This window comes from Labrus mixtus, chromosome 4, assembly GCF_963584025.1.
Source record: "Labrus mixtus chromosome 4, fLabMix1.1, whole genome shotgun sequence".
Lineage (NCBI taxonomy): Eukaryota > Metazoa > Chordata > Actinopteri > Labriformes > Labridae > Labrus > Labrus mixtus.
In genome coordinates this window covers 21,537,560-21,565,070 of record NC_083615.1, presented here as the reverse complement: position 1 = coordinate 21,565,070, position 27,511 = coordinate 21,537,560, and the positions used below count along the sequence as shown (strand labels likewise).

The 27,511-nt window shown below is 38.6% G+C and overlaps 2 protein-coding genes across 2 annotated transcripts in view; both read right to left on the bottom strand.

Annotated features, from left to right (window-relative positions):
• LOC132973115 (carbohydrate sulfotransferase 6-like) overlaps positions 1-27,511 on the bottom strand; it is a 366,303-nt gene that overhangs the window by 313,894 nt on the left and 24,898 nt on the right. The gene's annotated exons all lie outside the window — the stretch shown is intronic.
• Positions 11,088-12,640, bottom strand: LOC132973604 (carbohydrate sulfotransferase 6-like). The gene has a single exon (XM_061037150.1). The coding sequence runs from the start codon at positions 12,479-12,481 to the stop codon at positions 11,315-11,317; it is 1,167 nt and encodes a 388-aa protein (XP_060893133.1). The 5' UTR covers positions 12,482-12,640; the 3' UTR covers positions 11,088-11,314.

The window sequence follows — 27,511 nt, the reverse complement described above, 5'->3', positions numbered from 1 at the left end:
ATGTTTGAATTAATGCGCGAGTTCGGAAACTGCTTCTTGACCCAGCGTATTTGCCGTTGTATATTTCCGGAGGAGCTGGGCGTGACAGCACGTGAGAGGAGAGAAAATGAGATGAGAGAGTGGCAGGGCTGCAGCCAGTCTCAGAATTCACGCAACTTCCTGGAGAGACTGATCAATTTAGCAGAGAAAAGAACAAGCGGGACAGGAAGTCAGACACCAAAACAACATTAAGACATCCGGTTTATCTTCAGAATAAAACAATCAGTTTTGACGTTTCTGAAAAATTACCATTTGTGTGTTTGTTTAAACCACATATATCGTATTATCATGCGCTGCTGTGAGTGAATCTGTAAAATTACCGCAAGAATTCCTTTGTCTCGGCACCCCAGTTGTCCAGCTGAGCTCCCCGTGTTGACGGACAAGGGTGCACTAAACCGTAACGGACCAGAGCGGACATGCAATGCACACGTATCTGGTGGAAGTTTGGGGTTACTCTGTGAACAAAAATAAAACTTCATCAGATTATGTGTAGGCACAAATGATTGACCAGCTTTCTCAGAAAATGTAAACATAACTCTTAACTAAATGCGTGACATATTAAAATACATTCAGTAAAAATATATATATATATGCATATGTTTCATAGACAAGAATTAAAAATGTGAATTTACTAATGCATTGACTAAATGTATTAAATAACCATAAAATGTATGCCTTTTCTTCCTTATTATTCATCTTTAATCTAAAAGATTAAATTAAAGATTTAAAAATCAAGAATATGACTAATGTAACGGTTTGACTTTAATTGAATCGTTGACCACTCCCACTAATATCGCATCTGTTACCAAAACCAGCTGAGCCTATGTAAGGGCATACAGTGCTATCCTGCAGGTAGCAGGCACATGCCTGTCAATAATGATTCACTAACACACGCAAGGTGGTGAGAACAAAATTGGCTGGTACAGAAGTGTCATGAAGCCAACGGTGATTTTGCATATGCACTTATTTTATGCGTAGAGAACGATCATGTCTTCACATAAATTAGTGAATGAGGCCCATTTTCCTTAAGGCTCTCAACCAAATATAACGGTAGCTTTTGCATTTGTTCGCAAGCTTCACTATGACAAAGTCACCAACTGACAAATCTGAGATCATTCTGTCAATTGTTTCTCTTTTCATGTCCCATTTCGATTGCCTGCTGAGTATCAGTCAGGATCCTTGTCTTCAGCAGCTTTCGCTTTGTCGGTGCCCTAGGCTACTGACTTTTGGGTAAGGGTAAAATTTCAGTGGGAGACACATCCATGGGGTCGGAAGAGTGAATCTGTCCCTATGTTGAAGAACATGCCTGTGAAGGCAACTCAGCAGAGGTGGAGGTAAAAGCCATGGGTGGATCATCTTTTTTTAATCTATTTTTTATTTATTTGTTAGGGACAGTGCATATTAATGAACAGCTGTAACAATTACAGCTGTAAAAATGCCAGATTATAGCAGAAGTGCTAGTTTCCATCTGTTGTCCCTAGGCAGGTAACGGAGAAAGACAAATTACAAATAAAATACAAATACAAAGGCACAAGTGACACAAGACAATAACTGTCTTGACTGTCAGACTGCGTCTGTATGGGACCTCACAGTCTCCTCGGGCTGTGGCCCTGGTGCCGATCCTACTGGCAGACTTCAGCTTTATGAAGTCCTTCAAAGGAGGAGGAGCAAGTCCGTGCAAAATTTTATATATAAAACATGCATTTTTAAAATGAACAAAATTATGAAAATTTAGTAAATTATGTTTATCTAAAACAGTGCCATGGTGAAACGAGCAGATAGCATCTCAGGGTTTGGTCTGTCTGACACAATGGATGGTTCAAACTTTGCATCAGAGAAAATATCTCTGTGGTAAGGAAAAATCCCTGTGTACTTGAATCCAGAGATATTCCTTGGTGTAATTTCCGACATGAAAGCCTCGTTCACACATCAAGTGATTTGGTATATGTTGGCTGTTTTGCCTGGGTTAGATCTCATCCAACCATCAAGAGCTAGGTTGTAATAGCCCTTGAATGAACCATAGACACTTGTCCAGAGGCTGCAGGCGATGAGATGTGTGGGGTGGAGTTATGAGCATAATAATCCCCTTACTTTTTGCTAAACCCAGTGCACTCCGTGAAATATCGGCCTTGTGGTTATCAAGGAGTAGCAGCATGGGATGGTCAGAGGAGCAGTTGGTATGCTGAACCAGATGTTCAAAGAATTTAGCAAAGATGTCTTTATTGATCCGGGAGGGGCTCCTGTGATTAAATGGTTTTAGCATCTAACCCTTGGGAAGATGAACATAGGAGGCACTGCATTGCCAGTAGCATTGACTGAACAGACCACGGTCAGAAGCTCTCCTCTTTCAGCATGTGATGGCCTCCTCTTGTTTCTTCCCCTTTTCCACCAGAACTTGCTTTGGTGTCTGCACTGTTGTGACACCTGTTTCGTCAACATTATAAATCATATTCGGAGGGAATTTAAACCTATAAAACAAAAACAATAGCCATGAGAAAAATCAGAATTGTTTAGCTTTACAAGCAATGCCAAAAGCATATTAAAAAGCCCTGAATAACTGTAACTACATAACTAAATAACTGTAAATAATTTGGTAATTGGGGCTGATAAGTAAACAAATGTGCCAGTCTCTTGTGCATGAAATGTTCTTAACTCTTCTACAATCTATAGATGCCATCACATTTATTAATGTTATTAAATATATTCATTCTGTCACCTGTCCATCACATTGGTAAGTTTGTCAAAGCACCGACTGTGGTTTTGTTGAAGGCTGTAGCTCTTCCTAAAGATGTTGCTTCAGGCATACGTCAGTAGAGATGGTGCCGTGCCATAAAGTTCTTGAACCAATCTCGACCTTAAAGAGTGAGGCCATGGAGCCACCTTTTTGACGTGATCAGCAAGCTCCTTCTCCACCTCCTCTGTGAAGACCCTCTTGGTTTCTACTGTTCCATTTTTTCCCCCACTTCCTTTAACTTCTTTTTTTATATACCTCTGCAGTGCTGACCTGTCAATATGTCTGTCCTTTGCCACTGAAACTTACCCACTGACTCATCTTACCCCACTCTCCTTAATGAGAATATTTGCCTTTATATCAGTGCTATGAGTAGCTGAACGGAATGACAAGGAAAAAGTGGAGAACATAGTGACGAACAGAAAACCTAATGCAGCCATTTAATTACGTGCACAAAGATCTAAGTGGTTGCATGCATACACTCTATGCACTGATCCCAGTCACACCATATAAACGTCACTCCCCCCTCCCATTGGCTCGAGGTGAGTTCTCCAGAGAATAACCTGCTGCATTCTCACATCAGATCACTTGGACTTGCTGTGGAAAAAACACTACAGATCAGGCAGCAGACTTTGGGTGAATTCTGAGTGAAAAATGTTGCTGTCTGCGTTCACACATACAGCTCCTCAGGAGCTAATAACAGGAGTTTTCTGCAAGTATGAAAGCCCTATTGGTCTTACTTTAGAATTTCTGCTCATCAATGACTGAAAAATTAAATGAATGTTAATTTATGTATGTTTTATATAACCTGATTCCTCCAAGATTTACATGGCCATAAGTCTCCTCTCCCTGTCCATGTATTTATTTGTTGTCTGAAATTTCACATCAGCGATAAAGGACTCTTTGCCATCTGACAAACAAACCAAATTTGGCATTTCCTATTTAGTTGTCTTCTATTATGTGAGACACATGATAAACAATATTCACTGTTGACTAGAATGCATCACAAAGATTTTTACTGGAGATGTTTTTTTTTCTCTTTTGAAACTGGAACTTCCTTTGTCTCGGCAACGGAAAGAATCAGCATCGTTTATCTCTGCACACAGAGCCACTCCCGCTTGTTCCACTCTTCTCCAAAATCATCATAAGGTCTACAGGATTGTGCAAGGTTTTTATCCGTGATCTGAAATGGCAGATTATGTTGCCCAATGTGTTCCACATATCTTCCTTGTATTGATGCAAACATTTTAGATATGAACTCTGCTGGTCTCGAGAAAAGAGAAGCAAAACTGAATGTTGCATACTCCTGTTTGCCTCGATCTCCTGACCTTTTGCCAAATCCTCGTGTCACAGCCTTGATAATGTGGGCAGAGCACAAATGCAGCACAGTGAAGCTTGGTATGGTTGAATTTCCTGACACTATTTCCAATGCCCCGTCAAGATAAATTGGGGCCAAAGAGCACATTGTATATGAAAGCCCAACTAAATCTGTCTCAACCTGTGTTATTTGTGTTTTGCCTGTGCAAGACAACTTTTCTATAAATTCCATTAACAATGGGAAAGCGATGGGATGGAATGACTAGTCGATATCATTTCTGTGACAAGTAATGGTGGCTTGTCCTTACACATGCCAGGCAGAACTAGTGCTTATAAAGCACTTTATGGTCTTGATCTGGGATTTTTTGTATCACCCCACCTGTTGCATACAGGTACAGGGTGATTTGCATATTTCTTTTTAAAAGTTCTGCCAAAATCTTAAGCCCTGTTTCCGTGTACAAATGCACAGCATTGAAGATGTTACAGATACCCTTCAGATGTTTGATGACTGCTGCTTTCTTTGATTATTTTTTATGCCAACATGAGCTCCAGCATCACATCATTCTGGAGCCTTGTACCTGTTTTGACTTCAGATGATGTTTTCTTTAAAAACATCCTTAGTAAGGCTTTTGGTTTTGTTCCCTGCCATAATCTGCTCCACAGGTGGATTCCTTAACATGGTGTAATAATAACTACTGACACCATCAGCCAGTGCTTTGGCAAGCTTCCCTCTTCTTAGATATTTTGTTGGGCAAAATCTCTCAGAAATTGATCACTTATCATCTCTTCCTTTCCCTCATTATCCTCACCATTCTTTCCTTGGGATTTCTGCCAGTTTGTTGCATTCCCTCCATTCTTCTTGTTTTTTCATCTTTTCTGATCCTATTTAAATCACAGACTGTCATACCAGCTCGCTCATCACTGAAAATGTCCTGGAAAAATGATCTCTGAAAAAAAGTGGGAACCCTGTTTCCACACATACAATGGTTGACTCCTTAAGTCTCCCTCATTAACATAATTTCCTTAACATAGAGATAAAATCTCATTTCAATTATGAAAACTAGTTTTGACTAGTTTTAATCCAACAGTACAATTACAAGCAAAAAAAAAAAAAATACCTAAAACATTACGTTGCAACGTTGAAAAACCTTCAGTGACGCAGCATTAACATTGTTTGTTGCTGTATTATTGTTCAAATTAGCATAGCAGGACTTGGAAAAATCTGCTTAAGTAGAATTGTAAGAATATGATAACATAAATAAGCCTTTCAGGGCTGAACTGTACCTGAATGAAGCACTTCTGTTCCCACACCTCACATCTTCACTCCAGATGACCCTCGACCATTTCATTCTATCTTGGTTTTGACTTAAAAATGAATCCAGTGACAATGCAGACCACTGCTCAGGTGAAACGTTTAACCTTCTAAAACCCTGAAGAATTAAATATTTATTTATTTTTCCCCCAGAGGTCTGAGCATTTATTTTTTCCCTTTCCTCAAATGTGCCATTGTTGTATTAAAGAATCTCCATCAACATTCCTTTACCTTCTTTTTCTAATATGGCTTCCACAATCCTCTTCTTCTTCTGTGGTATTCTATCTTATGGACATTAAACTACTAGTGCATTATCACCACCCGCCGCAGCTCAGTGGTACTGCTGTAAATTTGCTAAAAGGTTTTTTGGAAAAGACATGTTGACAAAATGAGGTGTGTTCTGTTTACATTAGTTAGCATTATTGAGATGACAAAAACCCCTCTGGGTAGATTTGGATGCTCAGTCTTAACACATGAAAATTACTGAATAAATTATAAAAACAATCAACTATCAATAACTAAAATACATTTTTTTTAATATAATAACTCTAATATGTAACATTGAGGTGTGTCTCATTTCTAAGTGAGTTTTAATTTTCAGTTAGGATTTTGTAATGCCCTATTACAAATCATGAAAGTTATTGGAATAAAAAAGATTAACAATGTTTATTAGTAATAACTGATTTTAATGAAAAAAATGATAAAAACACAAATATAATACATAATGAGGCATAAATTGTTTCTCTAAGTCAATATGAATATATTCATATGTTTGCAGGTTTTTTGTGTGTCTGTGTGTGTAAGTTAGCATGAAGATACTGCAGACAGATTTGTACCTATGAAACATTAAATTGTTGATGATCCCTAAATCAATCTCCGACGGGCAAGGGTGAGTGCCAGAGGTAAACTTCGCCAGCTCTGGTTTGAATGTCCGTCGAATAACCAACTTAAAACCAAATCCACCGCAGTCTGTCACCGTTCAAATTCAAATTTGCATTCATCTCTAAAAGCAAACAAATCAAGTATACGGAACAGTCAAAAATTAAATAATCCAAAAACAGTGATGAGTCAAAACCATATATCCAAGAGTATAGAAAAAGCTGGGAAGCAATTTGACACAAAGGATAAGAAAGAAAATCTAGCAACTGAGGGGGTCAAACGCAGTGGCGATTCTAGAGTCTGTTGGGGCCCGAAGCAAAAACTCACAGGGGGCCCCTCCTACCAGCGTTCATCGCTATTATGTTACAAAAACTGACACCAATGATGATTTTAATTCACAAAACAAAAGTTTTCACAGGAGAATTGTGACACTTAGCAGCACAGCAACGTGAGCCCTGTCAGATGGGAGTTTTCTACAATTGGCACATTTTATGGTTGAATTGTTACAAAATCAATCCTGTCAGTCATACAGTAGGGAGCCATTGTAGAGATCTAAGGACTGGTGCAATGTGTTCAACATCCTTAGTGTTAATGCGAGGAGGAATCTGGCAGCAGCATTCTGGATGAGCTGCAGCTGTCTGATGGGTTTTTAGTCAGACCTATTTAGACAGTGTGACAATTATCTAGCCTGCTAATAATGAAGAAAAGTTTATGTGTCTTGTTTGGACAGAGATCCTTGTCTTATCTTAAAGATGGCCATATACTGATTTTTTCCTTTGACTCCTTTACACACACACACACAAACACACAGAGATATTGGCGTACAGTGATTATACCATGTCTACTTGCTTATCTGAACAATAATTACAGACAACCAGAAGAGAAGGTGATTCTTGTCATCCACGTTATGTCCTCCAATCATCTATTTCCTCCCGTGTCTCCTCCCTGGTCTCCTCCTATCCTATCCCCTAACTTCCATCCTCTCCTTTCTTTTACATTTCATTCCCTTTCGTGTCCTTTCCTCTTCTTTTGACCACTAAGAACAAGCCTCTCATTTCACACAGCTCCACATATAGCCTATATGATAAGTCCACATAGGATCCCCAGTAATTATAGGCAGACAGCCGTTTGATCTGTAACAGAGCATTAATTACATACTGACCTCGTCCACACATACATTAATTACATACAGTTAACAGAGAAACGGGTCAAGGTGACGTCTCAACACCACTGTATGGCATCTTCTGACAACGTGGCTGTATGTGCGTTTGTTTGCGTGTGAACCATTCTGAGACCAAAAAAAAATACGTTTGGATCATAATCTAAATAATAAACTAAAATAGAAGAGAATAGATACATTAAGCAGACTTTAGTCAATGTTTGTTGACATGGTTGAAGCTCATCACAAAGATGAGCATGTGTTTTGTTGACGAGATAAAACATGATGGATCTTCGTGGGAGAGGTCCTTTTTTAATATGTTCCAAATGTTGTCTTGATTTGGTTTGTTTGGAGCACACATTGATAGGATGACGTAGTTTTATAGTTGTCTTGTCATGTGGGGTTGTTATTTTGCAGATGTTAATTAAATCAGAAATCAACATAACTATTCTTACCAAGTCTGAACAGCAGCAGCTCACAGAGGTAATAACATAAACTGATTTTTTAGAATACAAGCTACAGTATACATTCTGCTAAACATCTACACACTGATTTGAAATTTAAAAGACATTTAGGGGACTTTTAACCTAAATAAACAGATGTAAATGAAGCTGTTTCCCTTTATCTAAACGCTTGTTATGCGAGTAGACTTTGCTCTTTACTTCATGAGGTAAGTGTGATCATTGTGGTGCTCTGCTGCCCTCTTCTGGCAACTCTACATAAGGACAACAATCCACTGCTTGCTCTTGACTTGCACATTTAAAAAGATCTCCAGTACGGTGTGAACTGATGGGAGTATCATACTCACATTTGCAAACTTTTTTTTATGTTCTTGTGTTCTATATTGTTGATATATGGAAATAAAATAATACTTCACTTATTCACAACCCAGGCTTTCACCTCATGAATGCTTGTTTACTGCAAATCCTTAAATCATTTTGTTTATTCTATGGTAATGGATGATCAACCTTAATTTAATCCATATTTCAACAATCATTCTATACATTAATCATGAAAAAAATCACAAGCTGTGTAAAGGATAATACAATATGTTTAACCTGCAATCAGAGGTGACCTGTCGGCATGCACTAATATTAAGGACTGTAGCACCAGCAAGAAGATTTACTTCATCCAGGATTTAATTAAATTCAATATTAGCTTAAATGTCTACATATTGTTTACACCAGTTAACTAAGTTCAAATTAAATTATATTTATCATCCAAACTGTATGCTCATTTTCCCTCATATTAACTAAAGCAGATGTCGCCATGGATACCGGACATTTATTTCCCATGATTCCGAGGATCCTTATCATTTTTTTTATGTCATATCTCGGGCTCCGGGACATGATTGGAAGCTAATATTTGGTCTGCCAATCACAGTCCCCGATGAAATTTCAGTTTGAATCTGAAGATATTAATATTTTACAAAATTATGAATTCATAACTTAGTGGGGGAACGATCTAGAGAGTTGACATTTTTACTCTAGACTTGTCTCTACCACACGCTCCATTCCACAGCTGGAGAGGGCGAATAAGGCCCTCAAAAAATCAATGTCTGGCCTCCCCCACTTTCTTTTAACCCTAGGACTTATGTCACACCTTTTGCCCTAACAACACAGAAAAACGCTCCAATAAAGACTGCCATAGCAATATTATTTATTAAATCCTTTAATATAATTATTGGAACAAGAGAACAAAACAGTGTGTGTGTGAAAACAACTATATAAAAAAAACAAGATTATTATGACAAAAAACGTAGAACAGTGTGTGTGTGTGTGTGTGTGTGTGTGTGTGTGTGTGTGTGTGTGTGTGTGTGTGTGTGTGTGTGTGTGTGTTTTAGTTCTGGCAAGCGGAGCAAATCCAGATCGTGTGCACCTTGCAGAGCCAACCCACATTTGGAGCACCTTTAGAGAGCGTGCTCCTCTATCCACGTCAGAGATGGCACTTCCTCTTTGCCCCGGGCTCCTCTGCCTTGGCTGGACATTGGTTAGCAGCACGCTGTGCCTCCTCCATCATCAGATGCGTATAGTTAGAGATAAGGTTAATTTCAGCAGAGTACTTTTTAAAGGAGTTCCGCCTAATGGCATTTATCCATGAGGATAGGTTTGGTTTGTATTTGTCAAAGTTTTGAGATATTGGTCTCAATATCTCCTGAAACTTTCACTGTGTCACTGTTACTGTGGATAATCCATCCAGAACACACCTCAGACATTTTCATTGGAAGTACTTTCCACTGAAGAAATAGCCTTGTATGAATTGGCAGTGAGGTCTGAACTTTCAAAATTCTAGTGGCATTGGCAGCTCTATTGTATTAGTGTAGATCAGGGGTGTCAAACTTACATCCCGTGGGCCGGATCAGGCCCGACAGTAAGTTTCATCCGGTCCACGAGATGTTTTTGGAAGAAGGGGGAAATTTATTGAAAAGTATTTTTATGAGATTTTTTATAAATTCAATATTTTTAATACATATTTTCACCAAATTGTAGTAGCAAGCGTAGGAAGAAAGGTTCATCTGCTGGTTAGTCTCCATCTTATAAAATGAATGTCAGGGACTAATATTGGAGAGTGCTGATGTGTGATATGGAGTAGGGGCTTGTTTGATAGTGTATGGTACTCAATATTTCTATATACTTGCACGTGAATATTATCAGCAGACTGAGGGGAAAAACCAGTGAACTAACAAATCACATTACAATGCCAAATACATATCTAGGCTTGATAGTTTTCATGTTGAACGTTTGCCAAACGTTTCAGTGTTTAATTTTGTGAAATTTTGCCTTATTTTACATCTAAAAGAATGTAAAATACAAGAAATTATCTAACCTGGATTTACTATTTTGTTCTTCCAAACAGTTGGTACTTCTCGGTGTGCAAGTTCCTCCATCACTTCAGCATGTACTGGCTACCAAGATCCTGGTAAGTAGAAAAACTACTCTTTAAACACGTTTCAGAAAAAGTTTTGATATGAAACAGGGAGTTAAGTAAAAAGGAAGCTTCATCACGCCTGTAATTTTTACATGTTTACTGATCTTCCACTTAACTTTGTAGAGTAGCCATTATGGCTCTCCCAGACTAAAGAAATTCTTAGCAGACTCACACTCATGAGATTTTGTTGATGAATCACAATGTCTTTAAATCTGGTATTTACCAAAGATGTGCTCATAATTTTTTTAGAAATATGTAATGGGTTTGATTCCACGTTTCTCCGCTATTACTTGACTGTCCCTGTATTAAAAACGATGGAAAAACTACAAAATAAGTCAGTGGTAGTGGCTTTGCAATGTTGGAATTATTGTATGTTTGTATTTTTCTCTTTCTCTATTTGAAGATTTTAATATGAAGAGGCTTGAGGACCTTTTACGGGACTCAGAGAGCCTTGATGAGCAAGATTCTGTCGAACCAAGGTTGGAGTCTTGTTGTGTGGCTTGTTAAGTGACTTCACAGTGTCACGTGCATAAGAACACAATAAATAACATGTACATTAAAGCTTACTGACATTTTGGAACTGTTACATCTTTAAGTGGAGAAAATATATTTTAATATTTTTACCAAAGGTTACATATATAATATGCAATTCTAACTGACATATTTTGAGAGACCTTACTTTGTTTGATGCTCATATCTGTAAACTCTTTGCAAAGAACAACAAAAGATGTTTCTTTCTTCTTTATTTCACATTTCCAAAAATAAAGAATCTTTTAGGGAAATAAAGTCTCAAGTGGTTTGATATGGGAGTATTGCGTAGTGAAAGAAAAGGAAAACAGCAATTGAGGTTTCTTGCCCTCACTCATTAAAGGCTTTATCTAATAAATCTAGCAAAGAATGACAACTCCAATTTCGTCTCTTGGTTTTAATATCTTTTTTTGTTAATGTTTTAAATGGTTCCTGGATTATACTGTTCAAGTGGCATGAGAAGGTCTTTGTCCAGGCTCTTTTGTTCTTCTTCACTGTTAACTGGTCTGTACCCAAGCAGTGACATGGCCTCTTGACACAATTCCTGGATTTGTTTGACTCTGTTGTGCGACAGCACTTCACGCCAAGCCTCCGAGATTTTATAAGCATTTCGTGATCCTACATTGAAGGGAAGTTTGTCTGTCTGTATACCGTGGGTCAAAGAGTAGATCCATTTCGCCAGCTCTGTGGTCATCTTCAGACCTACAAACTCATAAACGGCATTTATCTCCTTAAGTGGGTTGCGGGCAATATCCTCATAGCGGACCATTTTGTAGCGGCCTTTAAGAAAAGGAGGGGGCTCCAGGGTGGCCCTCTCAATGATGCGAACATGGCTGCGGCAGACCTCCTGCATGACTTGAAACTGCACCTCAGCTGCAGGTATGTGTCTTTGTTCTAATATGATAGCACTATCTGTAGCAAGATTTCCTGATACGTGCTCTCTAGACCTCAAAACAGCGCGGGGGTCTCGGACCAGATGGATGATGCGGAGATCCAAACTTGGGTCCTGAAAGAGCGGGTAAAGGGATTCCAGTTCAAAAATTCTCACCTCTTTAAACACCACATGGCTGTAAGTACCACAAGCCTCCTGCACCAACTGCAGGTCATGACCACCACAAACCTTACTGCACTGAGACTCGTTACTCATCTGGTTACGTGGTGTGAGAGAACAGACTGGCGGTGAGCACAGTGCTCGACTTCGCCTCCACAAATAAAAGTCTGAAACTCTTTGAGAATTTGGCAGGTAGGCATCCATTACAGAAAAGTCGCATTGGAATATGCTCCGCAAAAAATCCCTCACAGCCATCCGGAGTACCTGCGCACCATGTTTCTGCAGACTGTTCCACACGTGCCAAGCGGGCTCCATAAAATGGAACACAGATGGGTGCTGATTGAACACCTCACCCATGAAGGACGAGCCAGATCGATATGTTGAAAGCAGCAGAACGTGAACTTTTGCTGTGTTGTTTACGGACACAGGACTAAAGGGACTCTGCCCCATGTACCAACTGCAGAACAGCAGCAACATTGCCCCCTGCAGGAACGATAGGAGAATCAATGTGTTGAGGTTCACTCTGAAGATTGGCATGATGGCTCTGGGTCACTGTCATCTGCAGGAGCTCTGCTTTCTGCTTGATATTTCTCCTTTCTTATCCTTTATGCTGCAGAGAAAACCGGGGTGATGTGGTATGGGAGAGCTGAGAAGATTTTAAGAGCTAAAGAAAAGAGGGTTGGGAGTGAAAAAATATATATGTTAAATAGGAAATACACATACAAGTTACTTTAATCTTTTTAAACCTTACATCTTGAATATTTAACAACTTTTGAGCTGTGCAACATGTATGTTAATTTGTAAATAATGTGAAATTATAACCAATTCTAGCAGGGGTTTTTTGATAATCGATTGCTTCACATGTTTTTTTACTTGAGTAATGATATTGTCTACTCCATACACAAGACAAGGCAAGGCACGTTTATATATATATATACATATATATATAGCACATTTAAGCAACAAGTCTATTCAAAGTTCTTCACACAAGACGCGAAAAGCATCATGATGGAGGAAAAGAAACATTAAAATAGAAAATAAAAAAATCCCTTAAACAACAATTAACATACTGAGTACTTCAGTCAGGACTTTTCTGGCTGATCCTTTTGTCGTAAGTGTCTGTAGACTTATAGATTTATACAAGTAGGAATGTATATGTCAATGTATGTGTGTGTGTATGCCTATGCAGATGTGAATATCTGTATAATTATAGTTATATCTATATGGTTACACCTGTCTGTTAATATATACGGGTAAATAATTGTTTTCCCTTGGTTTTCCTGCAGTCTGTATAAACTCATTTGCCAGTCAAAACTCATAAAACAAAAACCTTGGCATACTCAGATTTCATCAAAAACATTTTGAACAGCATCAACATATTAACTAGGTTTTTTTCAGTCCCATGTATGTCTTCACAGTCTCATTAAAGGCATTCCTTTCATCATCCTCCATCACTCTGTTTTCCTTTGACTCTTGTTTGGAGGGTGGACTGCGCCAGAAAATGCAGATTCAGATTCTTTATTGTCCCACAAGGGGAAATTTGCGTTGCAACAGGAGCACACAGAAGACAAGAAACACAAGGACAACATCACCATAGAACATAAACCAAAACAAATTTAAAAAATCAGACAACACAGCAAATTATAAAACCAAATAAGAACAACGCAATAAAATCAGTCAAGAGCTCATACCAGAATGGAAATTCAAGTTATTAAAGTGCAAGGTTTCCTCCTTCCACTTGTACTTTTTCTCTCCTACAGTTTTTCCCTGTTTCTCCGCTTGCCCCTGCACACTCTCCCTCAATCTGGCTTCTTTTTTGTCTGGGTGCCATTCTACTTTGCAATAGGCAACAAATTGATTATGAATAGAGGTTAAACCAGTGATTAGACAAAGTGATCAAAAAACATACAAGCAAAACCGACACTGACAGGCACCAACATTGCGGCTCGAGTTGAATATATATTAATAGTCATGCAGCTATTTATATACTAAACATATAGCCATATGTGGGTTAAACTTTATTGTTTTCCAATAAACATTAAACACATTAGTGTTACATATAATTTTATTAGCATTTTATCAGTGTCCCAAATTACCTGAAAATGTCCTAATTTAAAAAATCTAAACTCACTTTCAAATCAATGTATGTTTATTTTAGTACACTATTGCATCATACATGTTTATATATCATTTTTGTCTCATGTAAATTATGCAGTCAAAATGTATAACCTTATATTAAAATCAAGCTAATGCACATGTCATTTCTCTTACCTCTTACTTTTTGGGGTAAACTTCTTGTTTGATGCTGGCCACACCCTCCCATGTGATGTCACATAAATTTTGTCATGTGACTTTCATCAGATGCTTCTTTCGAACGATCTCAGCACCAATTTCTGTTTTTCAGGGAAGAAATACTATACTGCTTTCCTAGATGTCCCAATATACCTGAATTCACCCTACATAACATTAGAAGTTTTGACAGTCTTGAACCTTTTGTCCCTTTCTTTTTGGGCACTTTAGAGTTTTGGGCAGGGACTTTCTCTGGATCACATGACTCCTGAAAAGCTCCCTTCTCTGTTCGATATCTTCATCATTATCTTTTTGTATTGGCAGCTCTGGTACCAATATAACATCCTTTTTTGGTTGCAAGGTAGCTGGGTCTTGGAACTGCTGCAGGACTTGACTTCTTTGTCGTTTGAACCGTTCAGGAATCACTTTACTGTCAGATTGTTTAAGCCAATCATGATGCATTATCTTGCTGCATCAATGAGCCCCTCCAGGGTGCTGGTGTCATCCTTCACATACACCAAATCTCAGACACTGTAAGAATGTTCTTGAGCTTGAACGTCGAATGACTTCTTCTGACGTTGACGCGGAAGTTGTCTCTTGGTGTGTTTTGTGTCTCAGAGTCCTTCTTCCAAGTTGTGAAGGAAATATTTCTGTAGCAATCCTGTAATCTTGGTCTTGTACCGATCCATGTCAACATCAGATCCATTGGCAAACACACTTCTTAGACGGGGAAAATGAGCATCATAACCTTTTGACAGTTGTGTCTCCCATAAAGTCAGTTACAACTGAAAACCATGCATGTTTTCATAACACTGTGACCACTTTTTTGCAACCTTGCATCATTTTGTTCAGATTGTTCAAGTGTTCTGTAATATCAACCATAAATGCAAGGTCTTGCAGTCATTCAATGTCTTGTAATTCCACCACAGTTTCTCTCTTTAGCTCCATAAATTTTCCAATTTCCTCTTTTAATTCGTGGAAGCGCATCAGCACAGCTCGACTTAACCACCTTACTTCAATGTGGTACGGCAAGCAATAGGTAATGTTTGTGTCTGTAAGAAGGCTGTCAAACTGATGATTATTCAGACCTCTGGATCGGATTAAATTAACAGTTCGGACAACCATCCTCATGACGTGATCTATTTTTAACATCTTGCAACATAATGCAATAAGTCTGTGAGGGCTTAGTGCTGTCCCACTGTCAAATCGTCAAGTGTTTGAGGGATCTCTCGCTGACTTTACGAGCCCTTTATGCACCCTGTCCGTAAGTGGTCATATCTGCAGACTTAACGTGAGGGAATTACCCATAGTTCATAGCATTGTGACGTTAAACATACGATTCCCCGGGAAAGCCCACAAGAATTGAAAGGTAAACAAATGCCATAAAACGGAAAAAAAGGTAGAGACGGTAAAAAAAACAGGAAGGTGAAACCACGCTCTATTTACAGTCTACTAAAAAAGGTTATTGGAAACTACAGCTAATTCAGAACTCATTTGCAAGTCTATAAACAAAAAGAGAGAGACAGAGAGCATATTAGTCCCATAAGATAAGATAAACCTTTATTTATCCCACAATGAATATATTGAGTTTGAGGCCTATATTGAGTAGAATTTTTTATAAGCGCCATGGCTGTGAGTGAGTAAAGTAAAAAACTTAAAATAAGCTTTTGCCACATGAAATCATGCTGTCATGGTTACAGAGAAGTCACAAAGTGCTGTCCCATTTGTATTTAACCATTGGAGCCCTCACAGCCTCATGCACTCAATCACTTTCCAGGTGACGTCAATAAAGTCAGTAAGGGCTCAGGGCTCACCCCCAATTCACACATACTCCATGCGCGCCGCGGTCCGTCTCCGGCGCGTGCCACCATTTGCCTCATTTATGCAAGCAATCTGGGACACAGTTGCTTCTATGCTAGGCTAGTGTTGTTGAATCCTGTTGGTCTTGCAAAGTGATATGACGCCATTCAAGTTTAAGTTGACCTTTTATTTCACTGAGGCTAATAACAAATTTATTTATTTTTTCTTATCTTAGCACATGGTCCAGAGGAAGTTAGAGTACAAACGTATCAGACTTTAGTCTGGAGTAACAAATGAAAAATAGTTACTTTGCAAAAATGTACCTTTTACAGAATATTATTTATATATTCTTTTAATGCATTAATGTGTTCCTCATTTTGTTGTCATTGCTACAGTTGGAGCTAATCCTACTTGAGTTATTTACATACCTGTAGCTGGACCAGGGCATATAATAAAGATATTTTCACAAATAGTGTATTCATCCTATTTTGCATTATAAATCTGAATCTGAGAAGTCACTAGCAAACAAATTTAAGATTGTGGTAACACTTTATATTAAGGTGCTTGTAATAAGCTGTAATAAGTCACTTATAAGATGTTATAAGACCTTATTAGATTCTTATTTACACAAATAAGTCTATATAAGTGTTAATAGGGGCATAATTAAAACCTTTATTATGTCTTATAAGACACTTATAGGCTCTTATTAGAAACTTATTAACAGTTTATATACCGCCATAAACATTAATAAGATGTTTATTAACATTAATAAGACTTTATAAGGAAATATAAATCTTATAAAGATTAATAAATACTTTATTATGCACTTATTAAGAGCTAATAAAGCTCCTCTGCAGGTACTGGATCTAAAGTGGGAACACTAATTATAAAGATTAATAAATACTTTATTATGCACTCTTAAGAGCTAATAAAGCGTGGCGCTGACGGCGCAGTGGTAAGTGTGTGCGTCACCTCCAAGCAGGAAGCTCAGGTTCGAATCCCACCTGTGGCTCCTTTCCTGCATGTCATACCCCACTTTCTCTCTGATTTCTGACTCTATCCACTGTCCTATTTCTCCATTAAAGGCACAAAAATCCCAAAAATAAAACTTAAAAAAAAAGAAAGAGCTAATAAAGCTCCTTTGCAGGTACAGGATCTAAAGTAGGACAAAAGATGATTATAATGTATAATTTATTAATCATTAATAAATGATGTGAAAAATACACATGTGCATATACACAGCATTTAGTGGTAAGCTTATAAACACTCAAACAGCTCTTTAGGAAAGAAAAACCTGGTCTTACCGAATAATAACCGAATAACCGAATTAATTTGAATGATACCCAGACATTTTCGGGCAAAATCCCCAAGTTTGTCTTTTCCTGTGTGCTGCTGCCTGAGCTCATCATATCTCTCAGGGGCAGCGATGGCGAGCTCAGCAATAGGTGAATTTAATGCAACCGTATTGCGGTCTACACCCACTGCCCTGCATGCTGCTGTGATCGATTTCTTTTTTTGTAAGTCTTCACCACCTTTTTGCATAGCGTTCCATTACTTCTGTAAATTGTTTGAGGGTATGTCTGTGTTGCTACTACTTTAGGCTGCTTAAGTTTAAGAACAGAGTAGGTTTCTTATTTAGTATCAAAACAAGGTCCTCATTTATCATGATCTAATCTCAAAATGCTCCAAAAAGCCTCATTTGAATGTTAGAATAGCTAGATTTTTCCTCTGGGGGACAATCCCCCCAGACCCCCCTAACTAGATTTACTAGAGTTTCATTTCTTTAAAGTTTTGTATAGAACACCTGCTGCACTTGTTAATTTATATAAGCATAAAATTCACATGGCTGTCATAATCATAATCATCTTAAGCTTTAACACAAAGTTTTATCTCTGTATGGAACGTGTTGTCATGACACTCAGGATAACAATCTGATCCTCTGTGACAAAAACAAGCACCTTCAGCGGACACACATTGTCATTACCTTGCAGCCATAAATTCAAATTTGTTAAAAAGAAGCAAGCTCATATCTGTCGGCATAGATCTGGAGCTTCAAAAAAGAAAAATGTGTCAGTTTTATTCCTTAGATAGAAAACACCTATTCAAATTGGTTTTTTTTACTTGTTTTATACGTTGAGAATTTTCAGTCAAAACATTTTTTTCTGCTTTAATCCCTGGCATCCTAATCTTGGTTAAACAGACTACAAACAGATGAAAAAAACAGGTGAAAACAAATATACATAGTGAGGTTTTAGTTACTTGCCTTTGGTTCACTGATGTTGAAGAAGTCAGTGTGGCATCTCAACCTTCTGGCTAAATCTCTGAGCCCAAGCAAGACTGCTCCAGTCCTCATGAGTTACCTTTTATCTTACTACCATGTGGGTGTATCTTTCATTCACAGGTACTGAATAAAAGAAAGAAAACGGCAATCGAGTAAAATTTAATCAACACCAAGCTAGGGTGTTCTACAGTCTCAGGGTCCAGGTTGCAAAACACATCCCTAAAAAAAAGAAAAAGAATTCTTAAAGTTTGAATCATGACATTTGAATCATGTCCTTTGTTAACCTTTACATTTTACTGTCATAGAAAGAAGAAGTGATAAACTGGACTGGAGCTTCAGCCTGTTGTCATCCATACTAAGACAACCCAGTTATTAACGATCCTCAAAATAAATATCATGGAAATATACTTTTTGTATACTTTTTATTAATATAGTAGTTAGCGTGATGCTTAGCATAGTCTTACATGTGTGACAAGCATTATTATTGTTGCAGAATTATTGTCAAGTATGTGGTCATTATAACGTCAATTTTACACAAAAGAAAACAGCAAAAAGAAGTTGAAGTTATTATACAAACAATTCCTTCCTTGCTCTTTTTATTCCCAGCTGATATGGATACTTTGTCAAGAACTTTAGATTCTATTTCATATAACTAAGTAGACTCGGCACCAAAGATGGCAAAAGAATAAATGATTTACGACTTGTAGGATGCTCTTTTTCTCTTTTTTTTCCTCCCAGATGTTAAGTATCCTCATATGGCTCTGTGTTAAAAGCAACACAAGACCAAAGCCAGGATTTACATGTAGCCACAGAACTTGTTTGTTTAAGGACTGAAACTTTACCTTGGGTGTTTCCCACAAATACAACTAATTGGGCTCTTTGTTTGCTGCCATATTTGATTACCTAATATCACAGTTTAATTAACCGTATCTGTCTTGACAGAACCACCAATTAATCTGGGGACATTCTGATGAGCACAAGCTTGACAGAAACACTCTTAAGCTACCCCTCCGGGTAATGCGTCAACTGTTTTTGCATCAATTGTTGGTGTCAGTGTAATCATGCAATCTTCTAGGAAATGTCTGGATCTTCTATTGCACAATGGTGAAGAATAATCTACTATTCTGTTAAATTAAATGTAAAATTCTATTTAGTACAACCAAGGAGACTCATCTATCAGATCCATCCATCCATCCGTATACAGCTTTTCCTGTTCGGGGTCGCAGAGGGCTGGAGCCGATCCCAGCTGTCATTGGGGAGTAAGCGGGGTACATCCTGGACTGTTCGACAGTCAATCGCAGAACAGACAACCAGCCATACTCACATTCACAATTTTAAAAGTCATCAACTGACCTATTGAGCATGTCATGGACTGTGGGAGGAAGCCGCAGTACCCAAAGAGAACCCACGCATGCACAGAGAAACCATGCAAACTCCAGAGAGGCCTTGTCAGACCGGGATCTGCACCAGGAACCTCCTCGCTGTGAGGCAACCACTAACCACAGCACCCAAAAATGAGTGATGTAGGACTTTTAATATCTTGTCCTTTTAATTTATTTAACTTATTTTACACATGTAGAGTATCCAAATGCTCTCAGTTTAAACCAACACGTAAAAACAGCAACCGTTTAAATGAGATATTTATTGCTTCCAGTTGTACCACTTAGTTTCTAAATCAGTAGTTAATCATCCAACATAAATAGCCACGTCATATACTTAATATATAACAAAGAAAAGAAAGTCAAAAATCAGTGGCCAAGTATAACATACACTGCTACCCATTGGCCCCCTACAGCCTGTCAGAAAGCAATACATTCTGTTTACAAAATTGGATTGGCTAATTGTGTCATGTGATGTAAACAGAATTTCCAGACACTATACAGAGCTATCAATGTCAGAATAATGAAATGCTGGAAGAAAAGTTTTTCGGGGCACTGCCAACCAAAGTTGGAAAGGGGACTGCTCACACTCCAGCTGACTGTGAGCAGCAGTATTTGAAGAGCAGTGGTGAGTTTGAAATGTCACCTTAAATTGTACAGTTTTAGATCAAACATAGGCCAAGAAATGAGGGTTGCTGAGGGTGCTAAAATCAGGCACAAAATATTTTTGTCTGAAAGGTGTCTGACCGTCCTATCAGACATAGCAGATAAATCAATGTCTCTCTAGCATTTGGAGTTTATCATTCAACTTTCAACAACATCTGAGAGGGAGAGCAAGAGAAGGCGAGTGCGAGAGGGAGATAGAGTTCATGCTGATGGGCGAAAATGTCCCAACATCAAGATATTACTTGTTTTATAAGTAAAAATGAAAATTGCAATGCAAAATTTAATCATGACCTTTATAGTTTCTGACCATATCATGCAGCCCTTATACATACTGTGCATAAAGCTGAAAATCTGAATTTATAGGACCACAAGAAAATAGGACCACAAAAATGTATATCTATCTCATCGAACTCAGTATAGTTATGAAGCTACTGTGATTCATTAATTAGCTGTAGGCTATAGTATGTATGCACTTTCATTAGCTTGTGATATTTTTCACTGGTTGAAACATACATGACTTCAATGTTACATGATATATCTGTTGCACTCATTGTTGCTATGATTTAACTCCTTCCCAGAGAGACATGCTCACTGTGTAGCCTACGGGCCCTTTTGTCACACTGTTCCTTCTCTCCCTCTCCGCTCATCCTTGTCTTTTCTTGTGACTGTCCATTTCACCTGGTGATAATGTTGTCAATTACAGGGAAACGGTTGCTATGTGCCTCACAAGTGATGCTACATGTATTACGTTGTTGTTAATTTTGCAGAGACTCACAGATGATACGTATCCAAACTTAATTACCCCCCACCAACTCCATCACACATGGTACAGCGTCATTCTGTGGGAAACACTGTATTGGATTAGTTAAATTCAGTATAGCCATGTGCACATGCACACATTAGTTTGTATCAGATCTGCAGTGGTCGCCCATGGGATGTGGTACTAAATCAGGGTCGACCATGGCAGGGAGTTTTACATGTGCATGCACATGCAAGAGAAGCTCTCAAGACACAGACACTACCTGGAAAGTCCACCATACCTCCAAACATTAATAATGGTGAGGCTTTATGTAATACTGACAAACAGTATAACTAATATAGAATAGAAGTTTATTTATAAAGCACATTTCATTACATGTAAGCTCAATGTGCTTTACATTGAAGATTTAAAAAAAAAAACATAGGAATACAAGAGACAAAATAGCTGTCTCATAAATCATGAATATTATACAATAATCAAATTAGGAACAAAACAAAACAAAAAGCACTTACACATACACAAAGAGTAATTGTTTGTATGCTTGAGAGAATAGATAGATTTGGAGTTTGGCTTTAAAAGTAGAGACAGTTGTGGTGGACCTCAGGTCAGCAGGGAGTTTGTTCCAGAGAGAAGGGAGAAGGACCACAATAACTAAAGGCGCCCTCTCCGGACTTTGATTTAATTCTTGGAATGACTAACAGACCTTCACTTGATGACCTGAGAGCCCTGGTGGGTTGTAGTGTGTGAGTAGGCCAGAAAAATACTTGGGAGCAGACCCATTGAGTGCTTTATGGACTAATAGAAGGATTTTGAAGGTAATTCTGTGTTGTACGGGGAGCCAGTGGAGTGTTTTTAGAACCGGAGTGATATGATCAAATTTTCTTGTGTGTGTCAGGACTCTGGCTACTGAATAAGTTGGAGTCGTCTGATAGATTGTTTGGATAACCCGGCATACAGGGCATTACAGTAATCTAACCTAGTGGAGATGAATGCATGGACTAATTTTTCTGCGTCTGTTTGGGATATGAAGGATCAGAGTTTTGATATGTTCTTTAAATGGTAAAATGCTGTTCTGGTAATGTTGGAGATATGATTTTCAATGTTAAGGTCGGAGTCTAAAATAATTCCAAGATTTCTGGCCTGCTCACTGTATTTAATGGAATTTGATGTGAGGTGTATATGGATGTGTTGTGTATATGGATGTGTTGTCTCTTGAGTTTTTGGACCACTAAGTAATTCAGTCTTGTCTGTGTTGAGTTTTAAAAAGTTTCTGAACATCCAGGAGTTGATATCTTTTTTACAATCTGTAAGTTTATCAATAGGGCTCAGATCATCATATGAAAGTGAAATGTATACCTGTGTGTCATCAGCATATGGTATGATATGTTGTGTTTCTTCATGATTGAACTAAGTGGGAGGATGTATAGATTAAAAAGCAACGGCTCAAGGACCGATCCTTTTGGAACCCCACAGAGGACCTTTCTTTCTTTAGATTTAAAATTTCCGAGAGAGATGTGAAATTTCCTGTCTGTTAAAAAGGATGCGAAGCTAAACATGTGGGTAGCGCCCCAAAAAAAGTGCCAAAATGCCCAGCAATGTTCTTCTGTTGGTATTCACTCTTGTTTTGAGTTGCTTGGTGGAATGGATGATTGCACTCTCCCACAGTAATAAGGAAAAAAACAACACATATTGGCCATTTTTACACTTTATTCATTTCACACTGTTCGGGACCTCAGTAGCGTGTGTAAGATCCAGACACAGCCACAACAGCTTGGCACCTCCTCCTCTACTGGTCACCAGCTTGGTCACATTTTGCTGTGGGATGGCATCCCATGCCTCAACCAGGAGTTGGTGAAGGTCAACCAGCGTGGTTGTCTTGGTCAAGTGCTGTCAATAAATGTCAATCAGGTGCCAGTCATACACCTGTAACTGGTACACACCTGACAGCACTCGAAGCTCAAAACAGGAGTGAATACCAACAGAACAACATTGCAAGGGATTTTGGAACTTTTTTTTTTTTTTTTTTAAGACTTATTTTTGGGCTTTTTGTGCCATTATGGAGTGATAGGACAGTGGATCAAGCTGGAAATGAGGGAGAGAGAATAGGGAATGACATGCGGGAAAGGAGCCACAGGCTGGACTCAAACCCAGGCCGCCCTATTTGAGGACCATAGCCTCCATACATGGGGCGCGTGCACTAACCACTGCGCCACAACGCCCCCTTGGCACAATTGTTTTTGGTCGCTACCCACACGTTTAGCTGTGTTGCTCATTCCATGAATGCACAATCCTTACAAGTTATACCTCGTTGTAAAGGTGACTAATCAAGCTTTTCAACAATATAAAATACAACACCAATTAGTATTATTAAATGGGTGAAATAAGTGACCGAAATAACGCTTCCAAACTTTAAAAAAATAAAGACCCTTGTTATGTTATTCATGACCATGTTAACCAGTTTAAAGGGATACTTCACCCATTTGCATTAAGCTTTGTATCATTAGGAACCTGGTAGTATTTTTGAATGTCTGTAAATGTTTTTATTACTATATTTCTACTGCTATATTGTATATTTTGGAGAAACTGTGATGATCTAATTTCCCTCTGGGATTAATAAAGTATTTCTGATTCTGATTCGGACCTTAGTGGGAGTGGCCTGCGGTGCTGTGCATTCTGGGATTAGGTGTCTTTCATCAACATGAGCCAAAAAGAAACTTTCTGCCTTTTCTCGGCCAAGAAGGCACCAACTTCAAATTTTATTTCACATTTCTACTACATGTATGACCCAATGTCAATACAGATTCATGTTTCAACGGGTGAAGTATCCCTTTAATGGTGTGGGATACCCGATGAACTTGCAGGTGGCAGGTAGCTGTCAGGCTAAAATTTCTGAGGAGTGGCTTCCCAGTGACTCTGTTGTGGCTAACGTCTATGAGCAGTAGGAGAGATACAGGCTGACCTGAGTATTAGCTTTTGGAGCTGAACCATTTTCATCTGAGGAGGATAGATGTCATGCAGAACAGGATTTTGGTACTACTACTCTAACATCATACTTCTTTGTAATTGTGTGGTAAACAATGACAATAGCCCTTTCCAAGATACCTTGACCAAAAGGTCTTTCTGAAAAGTTAACTTAAAGTTGGCTGGTAGTCGAGTTAGTTGGTCTTTATGTTCTGGTGTAGTGATGAGCCAGTGTGCATTGTAGGATGTGTGTTTTTAAAAACAGAGCCTAAACATTGATGTAAAAACCATATGAAGCTCCCTCTGTACACCCTGCATTTAGAAGTTGAATAACTTGACAAACTTTTATTGCTTTAAAATCAGTTGTATTTCACATTTTTCAGGGGGAATTACTTCTCCTTTTGCATACAAAGGAATAAAGTAAGATAAGATTACACTTCTTTGTCCGTTTGCACAGAAATTTGTCTTGCATTACAAGCTCGGAAATTCTCGCATCACAATCAAATCGGCACCAAAGATGGCAAAAGAATAAATGATTTACGACTTGTAGGATGCTCTTTTTCTCTTCCTCCCAGATGTTAAGTATCCTCATATGGCTCTGTGTTAAAAGCAACACAAAACCAAAGCCAGGATTTATATGTAGCCACAGAACTTGTTTGTTTAAGGACTGAAACTTTACCTTGGGTGTTTCCCACAAATACAACTAAATGGGCTCTTTGTTTGCTGCCATATTTGATTACCTAATATCACAGTTTAATTAACCGTATCTGTCTTGACAGAACCACCAATTAATCTGGGGACATTCTGATGAGCACAAGCTTGACAGAAACACTCTTAAGCTACCCCTCCGGGTAATGCGTCAACTGTTTTTGCATCAATTGTTGGTGTCAGTGTAATCATGCAATCTTCTAGGAAATGTCTGGATCTTCTATTGCACAATGGTGAAGAATATTCTACTATTCTGTTAAATTAAATGTAAAATTCTATTTAGTACAACCAAGGAGACTCATCTATCAGATCCATCCATCCATCCATCCGTATACAGCTTTTCCTGTTCGGGGTCGCAGAGGGCTGGAGCCGATCCCAGCTGTCATTGGGGAGTAAGCGGGGTACATCCTGGACTGTTCGACAGTCAATCGCAGAACAGACAACCAGCCATACTCACATTCACAATTTTAAAAGTCATCAACTGACCTATTGAGCATGTCATGGACTGTGGGAGGAAGCCGCAGTACCCGAAGAGAACCCACGCATGCACAGAGAAACCATGCAAACTCCAGAGAGGCCTTGTCAGACCGGGATCTGCACCAGGAACCTCCTCGCTGTGAGGCAACCACTAACCACAGCACCCAAAAATGAGTGATGTAGGACTTTTAATATCTTGTCCTTTTAATTTATTTAACTTATTTTACACATGTAGAGTATCCAAATGCTCTCAGTTTAAACCAACACGTAAAAACAGCAACCGTTTAAATGAGATATTTATTGCTTCCAGTTGTACCACTTAGTTTCTAAATCAGTAGTTAATCATCCAACATAAATAGCCACGTCATATACTTAATATATAACAAAGAAAAGAAAGTCAAAAATCAGTGGCCAAGTATAACATACACTGCTACCCATTGGCCCCCTACAGCCTGTCAGAAAGCAATACATTCTGTTTACAAAATTGGATTGGCTAATTGTGTCATGTGATGTAAACAGAATTTCCAGACACTATACAGAGCTATCAATGTCAGAATAATGAAATGCTGGAAGAAAAGTTTTTCGGGGCACTGCCAACCAAAGTTGGAAAGGGGACTGCTCACACTCCAGCTGACTGTGAGCAGCAGTATTTGAAGAGCAGTGGTGAGTTTGAAATGTCACCTTAAATTGTACAGTTTTAGATCAAACATAGGCCAAGAAATGAGGGTTGCTGAGGGTGCTAAAATCAGGCACAAAATATTTTTGTCTGAAAGGTGTCTGACCGTCCTATCAGACATAGCAGATAAATCAATGTCTCTCTAGCATTTGGAGTTTATCATTCAACTTTCAACAACATCTGAGAGGGAGAGCAAGAGAAGGCGAGTGCGAGAGGGAGATAGAGCTCATGCTGATGGGCGAAAATGTCCCAACATCAAGATATTACTTGTTTTATAAGTAAAAATGAAAATTGCAATGCAAAATTTAATCATGACCTTTATAGTTTCTGACCATATCATGCAGCCCTTATACATACTGTGCATGAAGCTGAAAATCAGAATTTCAGGTCAGAAATAGGACTACAAAAATATATATCTATCTCATCGAACTCAGTATAGTTCGATGAGAGTTTATACACAGACCGATCCTTTTGGAACCCCACAGAGGACCTTTCTTTCTTTAGATTTAAAATTTCCGAGAGAGATGTGAAATTTCCTGTCTGTTAAAAAGGATGCAAAGCTAAACATGTGGGTAGCGCCCCAAAAAAAAGTGCCAAAATGCCCAGCATTGTTCTTCTGTTGGTATTCACTCTTGTTTTGAGTTGCTTGGTGGAATGGATGATTGCACTCTCCCACAGTAATAAGGAAAAAAACAACACATATTGGCCATTTTTACACTTTATTCATTTCACACTGTTCGGGACCTCAGTAGCGTGTGTAAGATCCAGACACAGCCACAACAGCTTGGCACCTCCTCCTCTACTGGTCACCAGCTTGGTCACATTTTGCTGTGGGATGGCATCCCATGCCTCAACCAGGAGTTGGTGAAGGTCAACCAGCGTGGTTGTCTTGGTCAAGTGCTGTCAATAAATGCCAATCAGGTGCCAGTCATACACCTGTAACTGGTACACACCTGACAGCACTCGAAGCTCAAAACAGGAGTGAATACCAACAGAACAACATTGCAAGGGATTTTGGAACTTTTTTTTTTAAGACTTATTTTTGGGCTTTTTGTGCCATTATGGAGCGATAGGACAGTGGATCGAGCTGGAAATGAGGGAGAGAGAATAGGGAATGACATGCGGGAAGGGAGCCACAGGCTGGACTCGAACCCAGGCCGCCCTATTTGAGGACCATAGCCTCCATACATGGGGCGCGCGCACTAACCACTGCGCCACAACGCCCCCTTGGCACAATTGTTTTTGGTCGCTACCCACACGTTTAGCTGTGTTGCTCATTCCACGAATGCACAATCCTTACAAGTTATACCTCGTTGTAAAGGTGACTAATCAAACTTTTCAACAATATAAAATACAACACCAATTAGTATTATTAAAGGGGTGAAATAAGTGACCGAAATAACGCTTCCAAACTTTTTAAAAATAAAGACCCTTGTTATGTTATTCATGACCATGTTAACCAGTTTAAAGGGATACTTCACCCATTTGCATTAAGCTTTGTATCATTAGGAACCTGGTAGTATTTTTGAATGTCTGTAAATGTTTTTATTACTATATTTCTACTGCTATA

Excerpts from the sequence above, each read along its gene's own strand:
- LOC132973604 (XM_061037150.1), bottom strand. The coding sequence starts at position 12,481 with ATGCCAATCTTCAGAGTGAACCTCAACACATTGATTCTCCTATCGTTC.